This window comes from Rhinopithecus bieti, unplaced genomic scaffold (assembly GCF_001698545.2).
Source record: "Rhinopithecus bieti isolate Rb0 unplaced genomic scaffold, ASM169854v2 scaffold_48863, whole genome shotgun sequence".
In the NCBI taxonomy this organism is placed as follows: Eukaryota; Metazoa; Chordata; class Mammalia; order Primates; family Cercopithecidae; genus Rhinopithecus; species Rhinopithecus bieti.
This window is the reverse complement of record NW_016819364.1, coordinates 117,887-130,106: the sequence shown is the minus strand read 5'-3', so window position 1 is coordinate 130,106 and position 12,220 is coordinate 117,887. Positions and strand designations below refer to the sequence as shown.

At 38.3% G+C, this 12,220-nt stretch overlaps 1 protein-coding gene across 1 annotated transcript in view; it reads left to right on the top strand.

Moving 5' to 3' along the window:
- LNPEP (leucyl and cystinyl aminopeptidase) overlaps positions 1-12,220 on the top strand; it is a 104,032-nt gene that overhangs the window by 35,849 nt on the left and 55,963 nt on the right. The window contains exon 2 of the mRNA XM_017858842.1: positions 10,916-11,756. Within this exon, the coding sequence (XP_017714331.1) occupies positions 10,916-11,756 (841 nt within the window). The remainder of the gene's footprint in view (positions 1-10,915; positions 11,757-12,220) is intronic.

Sequence of the window (12,220 nt, the reverse complement as noted above, 5' to 3'; positions counted from 1 at the left end):
AATTATGTGTCTTGGAGTTGTCTTCTCGAGGAGTATCTTTGTGGCGTTCTCTGTATTTCCTGAATTTGAATGTTGGCCTGCCTTACTAGGTTGGGGAAGTTCTCCTGGATGATATCCTGCAGAGTGTTTTCCAACTTGATTCCATTTTCCCCATCACTTTCAGGCACCCCAATCAGATGTAGATTTGGTCTTTTCACATAATCCCATATTTCTTGGAGGCTTTGTTCATTTCTTTGTACTCTTTTTTTCTCTACACTTCTCTTCTCCCTTCATTTCATTCCTTTGATCTTCAATCGCTGATACTCTTTCTTCCAGTTGATCGAGTCGGTTACTGAAGCTTGTGCATTTGTCACATAGTTCTCGTGTTATGGTTTTTATCTCAATCAGTTCTTTTAAGGACTTCTCTACATTGGTTATTCTAGTTAGCCATTCATCAAATCTTTTTTCAAGGTTTTTAGTTTCTTTGCGCTGGTTACGTAGTTCCTCCTTTAGCTCTGAGAAGTTTGATCGACTGAAGGCTTCTTCTCTCAACTCGTCAAAGTCATTCTCTGTCTAGCTTTGTTCCATTGCTGGCGATGAGCTGCGTTCCTTTGAAGGGGAGATGCACTCTGATTTTTTGAATTTCCAGCTTTTATGCACTGGTTTTTCCCCATCTTTGTGGGTTTATCTGCCTTTGGTCTTTGATGATGGTGACGTACTGATGGGTTTTTGGTGTGGGTGTCCTTTCTGTTTGTTAGTTTTCCTTCTAACAGTCAGGACCCTCAGCTGCAGGTCTGTTGGAGTTTGCTTGAGGTCCACTCCAGACCCTGTTTACCTGGGTATCAGCAGTGGAGGCTGCAGAAGATAGAATATTGCTGAACAGCGAGTATTGCTGTCTGATTCTTGCTCTGGAAGCTTCGTCTCAGGGGTGTACCCAGCCTTGTGAGGTGTGAGGTGTCGGTCTGCACCTAGTGGGGGATGTCTCCCAGTTGGTCTACTCAGGTGTCAGGGACCCACTTGAGCAGGCAGTGTGTCCATTCTCAGATCTCAGCCTCCATGCTGGGAGGTCCACTGCTCTCTTCAAAGCTGTCAGACAGGGACATTTGCCTCTGCTGAGGTTTCTGCTGCTTTTTGTTTAGCTATGCCCTGTCCCCAGAGATGGAGTTCACAGAGGCAGGCAGGCCTCCTTGAGCTGTGGTGGGCTCCACCCAATTCGAGCTTCCAAGTGGGTTTGTTTACCTACTTAAGCCTCAGCAATGGCAGGCGCCCCTCCCCCAACCTTGCTGCTGCTTTGCGGTTAGATCTCAGACTGCTGTGCTAGCAATGAAGGAGGCTCCATGGGCGTGGGACCCTCTGGGCCATGTGGGATATAATCTCCTAGTGTGCCATTTGCTAAGACCCTTGGTAAAGCTCAGTATTAGGGTGGGAGTTACCCAATTTTCCAGGTGTTGTGTGTCTCAATTTCCTTTGACTAGGAAAAGGAATTCCCTTCCCTCTTGTGCTTCCCGGGTGAGGTGATGCCTTGCCCTGCTTCAGCTCTCGCTGGTCAGGCTGCAGCCGCGGACCAGCACCAACTGTCCAACACACCCCAGTGAGATGAATCTGGTACCTCAGTTGAAAATGCAGAAATCACCTGTCTTCTGTGTCGCTCATGCTGGGAGCTGGAGGCTGGAGCTGTTCCTATTCAGCCATCTTGGGTGCGCCCCCCCAAATATCATTAATTTTAAACCTTTTTTCACTATAGGCATTTAAAGCAATAAATTTTCTTGAATTTTAATATATTATGTTTTTATTATTATTTATTTCAAATATTTTATAAATTCCTTGTGGTTTCTTCTTTGACTCATGAATGATTTAAAGTCTTTTTTTTTATTTTCCAAATATCTAGGGATTGTCTACCTAATTTACTAATTGATTTTTTAATTGTTTGCATTGTGTTTAGAGAACAAAGTCTCTAAAAAGCATATTTCAGTCTTTTGAAGTTGAGTGTGATTTATTTTATTTTATTTTGCTTTATTGCATCTTGGTGAACGTTTCATATGTATTTCTGCAGTTGTTAATGTTCCATGAATGTCAGGTCAAATTAGTTAATAGTATTGTTCCGACCTTCCGTGACCTTACTTATTTGTTGTCTGTTTGTTCCATCAATTATGAAGAGAAAGGTTATGGTTGTGGATGTTTTTGTTTGTTCTGTTCTTCATAAAAAACTTCTGTTTGAAACACTGTTATTAGGTATACATATTTAAGATTGACATCCTGCTGAATTTCTCCTTTTATCATTAGAAAATATTCTTCTACTTTGTTAATCTATTTGTGTCTAAATTTAAAATGCATCTCTTATAGAGAGTGTATATAGTTGTTTCTTGCTGTTTTTTTTTTCAGTGTTTCTTCTAGGGTTAATAATATGCATCATTAACTTATTTAAGTCTGTGTATAGTCAGTATTGTACTATTTCACATTCTATACCTGACACTTCTTCCTTTCTGCCTAATTACTCTTACTCAACTTCTGTATTCTTTGTGCTTTTGTTGCATCTTTTTTTTTTTTTTTTTTAAAGATAGTCTTTTACGGAAATTATAAGAAGAATAAAGAACGTATACTTTTATTTTAACATGTATTATTTCTGGTATTCTCTCTTTCCTGAAGATCTGAGTTTCCATCTGGTAGTATTTCCCTTCATGCTGAAGAAACTCCTTTAAAATTTCTTGTAGTGTGTATCTGCTTGAGGAAAATGTATTCTAAATGAATTCTGTAAGCTGTCATTTATCTGAAAATGTCTTTTATTCTTTATTTTGAAGCATATTTTCACTGCATGTGCAAAGTTGAGTTGAGAATTTTCTTTGTCTTCCAACTCTTTAAAAATGCACGGTCATCTTCAGGCCTCCACCGTTGACATGAGAAGTTAGTGTTTGTACTGTTGTTCATCTGTATGTAGCATTGTTTCCAGGCTCTCTTAAAGGTTTTCTTTTTATCTTTAGTTTTAAGCAGTTTTGACCATGATGTGCTTAAGACATTATTATTTGTGTATGTGTGTGTGTGTATTTATCTTTTTGGGGGTTTGCTGAACGTTTTGGATCTGGTAAGTGGTGTTTTTCATCAAACTTAATAAAATGTTAACTATTATTTCTTCAGATATTTTCTTCTGCCGCATTCTCATACTCTTCTTCTGTGGCTCCTGTTAGACACATGTTAGACTGTCTGATACTGTCCCCCAGATCCCTGATGCTGTGTTTACTTTTTTTCAATCCTTTGTCTTGTTGTTCTTCAAATTGGTAATTTCTAATGATCTGTCAAGTTTATGGACTCTTTCTTGTGCTGTCTCCAATCTGCCATTAAGTCCATTTAGTAACTTTTTCGTTTTATTTATTGAACCTTTTTCTCCTAGAATTTTCTTTTTTCCCTCCCATTTAGTTCTTTTTTAGTCTTGATTTCCCTGCTGAGAGTCTCATCTATTCACATATTCTCAATTTTTCCTTTTTAAAATACATCTTCCTGCTTAACGATGGGGATACAATTGAAAAATAATAAAACACATCTTCTTCAGGGATTCTTTTTTATTTATGATAGCTACTCTAAAGACTCGCTAAATGCAATCAAATATCTGGACCACCTTAAGATTGCCTTCTAATGATTTTGTTTACTTAGGGTTCACATTTTCTTGTTTCATTAAATGTCTAGTAATTTTTTATTACATATTGAATAGTGTCAATGACACATTGTAGAGATGCTGAATTTAAAAAAAAACTGTAAAATGTTGATTTTTCTAGCTCTGTCTCTGTAGACAGCTTAGTTACTGGCTGATCACCTTGTGTAAGCTTGTTTTTGAAGTTTTTAGAGCAGATCTGTGGAAAACCTAAGGTGTTTCTCAGGCTTCTCTAACTTAGTAAGATTCATCCTTAAATACTTTTTCCCCTGTGGATTTTATTAGGGCTTGATTTTAGGCTTTGTTAGTATGGATCTAGAGTAGGCCTTCTTCTAAGGTGGCACTTTTACTTCTACACTGAGGCCTTTCTAGTGCTTCAAGCTGATGCCTAGGGTGTTATGAGTTCTCTTTGCTCTGACTGGGTTGACCTGCCACTACTTCCCTGCACTGCTTGACCTCTAGTATTTCTGTTCTGTCTTAACCTTATTGCGGCCACTTTCTTCTATGCCCCAAGTTCTGAATTGGCTAAGGACTCTCAGAAAACCTCGTACAAACCTCCGTGACTCCCCTCTGCACATGCCCCCCTTCACCAGCACTGCTCTACTTAGACCCTAGCTTGGCAGACTATAGTTGGGAAATTGTCCCCAGACAGAGAACCGGAGTTATTGTGGACTCACCTGTTCCTTCACTCAGAGGTCACACTCTGTTAGTGAGTATGTGCAAACAGGTGCATCGTTTTATCTAATTTAATAGTTGTTTATGAGAGGAATGATAACCTGGTACCAATTACTCTGTCATATGGAAAGTTGAAGTCTCTCCCAGTATGCTTATGGACTGAATCATTGCTCTCTGATCTTGCCTCCCACCCTCAGTCATCCATTTACTTTTCTCTTCACAAGGGAGACAAAGTCAGGGTGAGGGACAGCAGAAGACAGACCTTACTTGGATCTTGCTCCTATGTCATGACCTTGGGCTTCTGAACTGGAAAATTAAAGGTGGTGTGAAAAAGCACAATATACTAGGGGTAAAGTAGTAATGCATGCAGGACTTTCCGTGTTCGTATTTTATGCCACTGCTTATACATTGAAGTGTTATAGAAACAGGTGTCAGGGAAAGGGACGACTTAGATACATCTTCAAAACTTGTTTGCTGTTAATGACTGCCCTTCAGATTCTGGTGAGATAAGATACACCTTAACTTGTAACTTCTCATGAGCACTGTCATTAACAGGAAGAGATTTTCTTTGAGTATGGGTTTAATGGGGGTTGGGTAATGTTTTGTCCATCTGGACCTACCCAGAAAAAAAATCATGTTATTTTCTTCTAAATTCTAGTGTTTTCTTTCTTTTAAGCCTGAACTTAAAAAAAAATGGATTTTTTTTTTTTTGATAGAAGAGGATTCTCATTAGGGAAATAGTTTATGTGATACTTAGTCATCACTTTGGAAATTTATCTAGAAAATATTGTAAGTGCTGTCCCATACTTGGAGCTTATAGTTCTATATAAATATGTCATAGGGGCCTCAGAAGAACATTAGACTTTTTTTTCCTTGTTACTATTCCCTAAAAAATACAGTATAACAACTGTTTATATAGCATTTACCATGGATTAGATATTATAAGTAGTCTAGAGATGATTTAAAGTATGTGGGAGGATATGCAAAGATTAGATGCAAATATTACAGCATTCTATAGAAGGGACCTGAGCATTTCTGGATTTTGGTTTCACAAGGAGCTCTGGAATGAATCCCTCACAGATACCTAGGGACAACTCTTAAATTTTCTCTGAAAATGTGATGGCAGCTTAAAGCTTTAATCCTTTTAAAGTCTGTGAGAAGTTTGCTTCTTTTAGTTCAAGTTGCTGTTAATGTTGTTTGTCATGGCTTCACTTTTTGTCCTGTTTTCTAAATTGTACCCCTCAGTTGATGACTTGCTGTCTTGCCGGTAGCCTCTATGCACTATACAGTTGGCTTCTTACCACATCCTCCCTTATATTTAACCCTGCCTAACAATCTGCTTTCTCTACCTTTTATAAACATTTTATTTAACTTTTATTGTGGTAAAATACACATAACACTTCTCTTCTTTTAGACCTGGGCTGGTAAGAACTGCTAAAGATGTTTTTTAGAGATTTATGGTATGACAGATTCCACTGGGATTTCTGACCTTCTCGGTCATGCTTGTCTTGGGGTCACCACTCCTTGGCCCTCTCCCATGGCACCTGTCCCTCATTCTGCTCATGCCCCTATGCCTTCCCAACAACTTGCCTTTAGCTCTGGGCAGATGTCCTTGCTTGCACTCATCACAGAGAACAAGAAGGCTCTCTGCTGTTTTGTGCTCATGCACATGCCTCTTCTCTGTCTTCACCTCCTGTCCTCCAGGCTTGGAGGAAGAGGACCTAGCTCCCATCATAATGGGTTTCTTGTACACTCTCCCTATCCGTCTGGATGCTATGCCAGCATTTTCCCTCCCCTACTCCTCCACCTCCACATTTCGTCTTTCTTTTCCTTTCCTGCAGAAATATGTGCCCAAGTTGTTCCCATCTTAAACACAGACACATGAAAAACAAGGATTTAAGTTTTCTCTATACCACATTTTCCTTTGTTCCCATCTTAAACACAGACACATGAAAAACAAGGATTTAAGTTTTCTCTATACCACATTTTCCTTTAGTTTATCCCTATGTTTTTTCCTTGATAAACAACTACATACCTTGAAAGAATAGTCTGCAGCCCTTGTTTTCTTTCGTTAACTTTGCATTTCTTCTTTGGGCCGCTGGAATCAGGTTTCTGCTCTCACTATTAAAGTCACTGGTTCCCTGGTTGCCAAATGTAAGGCCCTCTCTAGGCCTCATTTTACTTGACCTTTCTAAAATATTTAATGCTGGCCACTTTCGTCTTTATGAAATCCTGCTTTTGGTTTCTGGGATGCCACTCTCTGATATTCCTGCCTTTGGTCCATTTCTTCTCCTTTGCTGTCCTTCTTCCTCTGGCCACCCAGCTCTTAAATGCTGATCCTCCCTGACTCATCTCCCTTTTGATAGTCTCATTTATCTGCATGGTTTTAATGACCATATCTACACAGGTGATTCAGAAACCTGAATCCTCCACCCAGATCACTCCTTTGAGCTCTAAACCCACATAACACAATCCTTTTAACAATTCTACAAAATAGTACTGTTTCCCACATTTATAGGTGAGGAAATTGAGGCTAAGACAGGTAACCTGTTTGAGATCAGTCAGTGGAAAAGCCAGGATTTTAACCTCTACCTAAAATCAGGCCTTTAACTCTATTAATCAAACATCTCCACCTGGTTATCTGACAGATCCATCAAATATATCATATCCTACACTGAATGCCATCTCATAATCCTGTTCTCCTTCCTTGCCTCAAAAAAAATTAGAAAATGTGAAAGCCTATATTCTCAATCTCAGTGAATGACATTCCTTCTTTTCAGTTATACAAGTTGGAATGTAAAGGGAATTGACATAGACTTTTCTCTGTCTCCTACCCTGCAGGTCCATCTAGCCCAAGGGAGTATCAGTTCTTGTGCATCTACTTTTTTAATGTGACTTGTAATCATTCCCTCCTCCTTATTCCCACTGCTACTGACATAGTTAAGAACTTTATCTTGACTGTTATTGCCATTATAGTGACAGTCTAACTCACTCAGTGCAACTGGTTACAGGCAGAGCCCAGTGTCACAGTGACAGTGTGTAAGTCTCACATTGTCTGAGCTGAAGAACCAGGGTTTATTGTTTTTGTTTTTTTAATTTTTAATCTGTTGCAGAAATTTTGTAGCATATAAAATTAATTAGAAAATGAAATGAAAAAAGACATACAAAATAGCTCAGTTTTAAACATTATTAAATTCAACACACATAAAAATTACTCTGTCAAATTGTCATAAAAGTTTTTGGGTACTAATAGTCTATGTATATCCTGTCCCAGATGGGTCACACTTTGCACATTGGCACTGGTCCACAAACAACATTGAGGAGTGCTAGTTCACAGTATCTGATGAAAAGAAATGTCTTCAGTTCTCTTAGATTATAACCACATGGGCCTATGTTATTTAAAACTGAAACATTTCAGCTAGAAAGTTCTTTGCTTTGGCTTATAGATAGCTGATGTATATGGATTTAAGAGGTTTTAGAAAATTCTGTGTTTCTTTAGGATCCCTTCTTTCAGTGGGAATAAATCCCATTGATCAAGGGGTAATCATGTGTTACATTACAATTTAATGCCAAAATCAAGGTGTACTGACTTAAGAATCAAATCAACATTTTCTTAAATAGGCTTGAAGTACCTTCATGGATCTTCGTGGGATACCTGTAATAAAAGTGATTTTCCCTGATTTGATATATTTAACTTGATATGATTATGCATACCAGAAACAAAAAAAACCTGTGCTTCCATTGCGCAGTAAAATACAGCAAATGGGTTGATGTGATCTCCATTTCTGAAAGATTAAAATTCTACGTAGGTATTATTCTGACTGGGAGTGAAATAATAAAAGTAAGTTATTTGGATTTAGGCAGGCATCTGACTAAGCCCTTGTCAGAAGATTTGAAATTAATGACATGAAGACAGGAGATGCCAAATGGTCAAACTGTGGAATATCTCTTGGCTATAAATGGCATGGCTGAAGAATAAAAAAAAAACCCAGCAACAAAGTTCTAAGGGGATGGAATTGAGAGATGGGAATGCTCTAAATATTAAGCTGAGATTGTATCTGGAGTTAGTTTAGAAATATCGTAAATAAAACCATACTGTGCAGAACCCATTGTTGTCTGTATTAGGCCTGACACAGAACAAAACACATGGGGCAAATGCCTGAGAGCATAATCTTCCCATGTGTGGTAAAAAAAAAGTCAAAAAAGGCCTTTTTAGACATTTTAAATTAAAAAAAAAAATAAGCTAGTCTACAGCACTGTGCCAGGCACTGAAAACTACTGCAGAAACTTTCTAATCATTAAATGTTTTAAAAGCAATTTTTAAAAATTGAATACAGCAATATTTACTGTTAATGAAGTGTATGACCCCAAACACTATTAACTATCAAAACAAAACATACTTTTTTTTTTTTTTACAAGAAATTGGGGCACTATAGGAAGTTTAGGAGATTATATTCCCAAAAGCAGGATGTTAGAACCCTTCTTCTTTCATAGTAGATGGGTAGATGACATATTGCTAAACTTGTACCTAGAAAATGATTAAAAGTTTTATTCAAATAAAAATTTTAAAGTAGCATAACTTGTACAAAGTTCAGGTTGGAGAGGAGTCAGGAAAAGGCAACCTCATTGTGATCCATATGCTCCCCAAAGCAGAAATGGGTGAGGTGAAATGAAAAGAGAGTTTATTTTTTAAAGGTAATAAAAACAAAGGAAAAACAAAAAAGATAACTTCTCTTAATTTATGTTGTAGCAAGTTAAGCTGAGGTATGGAATACCAGGTAGTCACCAGGTGGATGGGCATGGGAAAGGGAGATGATGACACTGCAGGCAGAGGAAACAGAAAAGAAAAAAAGACATGTGGAGGATGGTGTGGAATAGCTGCCTGACCTGTGCTCAAAATAGTAAGCAGTTTGGGGTGGCCAGAGCATACTCAGGAATGGTATGGTTAGTGCTGGCTGGGATCTGACCATGGAAGATGCTTATACCAGTGCCTCTCAAACTTAAGTGTACGTGAAGCACCTGAGGATTTGTTAAAATTCGTACTCTAGGAGGAGACTTCAGAGGCTGTGTTTCTAATAAGCTGCAATGTGATGCAAATGCCGCAGGGTCACGGGCCACACTAAGCAGCAGAACTGCAAATGTTACCCTAATACTTATCAGTAATTCGTTTTATGGATGAAGAGTTGCCACCATTACAGTGTTTGTTGAATAGCACAAAATACATAGCATTTATCTTAAGCTAGATATTCAGTAGTTTTTTGTAAGCTTTGCTCTCCTGATGGTGAAATAATACTCTTAGCAACTTCATTGCCAGGTATTAAATAAATAATTCAGGGCTCTCATCTTTTATTGAATTAGTTTGGGTAGAGGGATGCAATATAGTAATGAAAACAGCGTAAACTTTTGAATCAGATTTTTAGACCTGGGCTTTAACATTAGTTTTATGACTAAAATAGCTGTGCGTATGACTTTATGAAGGTGAATTATCTCTTTTTCTATTTTCTCATGTCTAAAATAGAATACTTGCCATTTTATAGGATTGTTGTAAGGGTTAGAAATGAGATGTATAAAGTGCCTTATAGGGAAGATTAGTGGAAGTTTCAATTTGGTAATTTTGAGATCCCTTAAAACTAAAATTGTATGAATTTTAAATAAAGAAAATTCAATGATCTAATCTGAGGAAGTACTGATATATGGGGGATTATCTACCCTTCTACTTCTAGAGTCTTTTTTCTCAGTGATTTTGACAAATCGGATGGTGTGGTTTGTTGTAGTTTGTAAAAGCTCCCACTGAGATCCACTAACACTCATGGTGTGCAGTATGGTGGTTTCCCATGGAAATATGTTGTACTACTCAAAGCCATGGAAGCATGAAAAACAGATTGAATTATAATTTTATCTGACTTTTATTGTCTTTTGGTCTTTTTAAAAATTCTTTCTTGCTTATGGAAATTTCCTATGTAATTTGTTGCTTCCCATTTGCTGTGGGACAGAAACATTCCTCTTTCAGGGGAAAACAAGAACCCATCCTGTTGCTTAGCCACACTCAGTCTTAGAGATGGGCATACCAGCTTGTGGTGCTCCCTAGGGAGAATGAGACTCAGGGACGAGACCCACAAGTACTTTGGAAGCAGGTCTGAGGCCTGTTGGACAGAAATTCTGGGATCCCAGTGCCCAGACACCAGAAGGGGAAGCATGGACTCTAGGTGGGCACATCCCTTTAATCCTACTGACTCCTCACCTGGTGGGAACAGATGTAGTCAGAGGAACGCCAAAACAGGGCCCTCTCAAGGCCAGGGCAGGGTCCCATGTTGTGGGGCAGGAGTATATTAAGGAAATTACTATGTTATCTCAGATATCTTTTTAAAAATATAATAGCCTGTTTATTTAACTTTCTTGTTTCATAACTGATATACTTTTATTTATGTTTTGGTTTTTAATGAATGACTCAATAATGGCATAAACATCTTATTTAATTCAGTAGCTCTAAGATGGAAATAAGTCTTAGTGACTGAAAAAAATTCTTACTTTAAATGTGGTCTAGCTAGAAGACATGTTATTAATATTATAAGCTTTTTTTTTCTGACTCTGCCTTGTTTTTATGATTTGGTTTTTTAGATCGGCTTCAGCTCCCCAGGAATATGATTGAAAACAGCATGTTTGAAGAAGAACCAGATGTGGTGGATTTAGCCAAAGAGCCTTGTTTACATCCTCTGGAGCCTGATGAGGTGGAATATGAGCCCCGGGGTTCCCGACTGCTGGTGCGGGGTCTTGGTGAGCATGAGATAGACGAGGATGAAGAGGATTATGAGTCATCAGCAAAGTTGCTGGGCATGTCCTTCATGAATAGAAGCTCAGGCCTTCGGAACAGTGCAACTGGTTACAGGCAGAGCCCAGACGGGGCTTGTTCAGTACCCTCTGCAAGGACCATGGTGGTCTGTGCTTTTGTCGTTGTGGTTGCTGCTTCTGTAATCATGGTGATTTACTTACTACCCAGATGTACCTTTACCAAAGAAGGCTGCCATAAAAAAGACCAATCAATTGGACTAATTCAGCCAATTGCAACAAATGGAAAATTGTTTCCATGGGCACAAATCAGGCTTCCCACTGCCATTGTGCCACTACGCTATGAACTCAACCTACACCCGAACCTAACCTCGATGACATTCAGGGGTTCTGTGACAATTTCAGTTCAGGCTCTTCAGGTCACATGGAATATCATTCTTCATAGCACAGGTCATAATATTTCAAGAGTGACCTTTATGTCAGCAGTTTCAAGCCAAGAAAAACAAGTTGAGATCCTGGAATATCCATATCATGAACAGATCGCCATTGTTGCCCCTGAAGCCCTTCTAGCAGGGCACAATTATACGTTGAAGATAGAGTTCTCGGCAAATATATCTAGTTCTTACTATGGGTTTTATGGCTTCTCCTACACAGATGAAAGTAATGAGAAAAAGTATGTAGCCCTCTTAAATGATTCTGGTTTTACATTCTGATAACTTCTGCAATATAGATCCCTTCGCCCACACCAGAGACACGAATTGTGATTTTCTTTTAAATTTAGAAGGTTATATACAAAATAGTAGAATGGTGATTTAGAAGAATATATTATCTCTCTTAATCAAAGCCTTGAGCATATATCATGGTGGGGTGGAGATGGGGTGTGCTGGTAGAAAAGGATGGATAAAGATTACATCCCAAAAAACTTGTTATCTTGAGTTTTTCACATTTTTAAGATGAATCTAGCTTTCTGTCACCTCATGAAGTCTGTTGGGAAGCAGAGTAAAGAGTATGAGTTATTCTTTAAGACCTATTTTCCTAATGTGCAGAACTTTTAGGAGGTACTTAGTGAAATACAGAAAGAGGACATGAAGTGTGAAGTGTGGTGTGCTTCCATATATCATTTTAATATCCTTAATC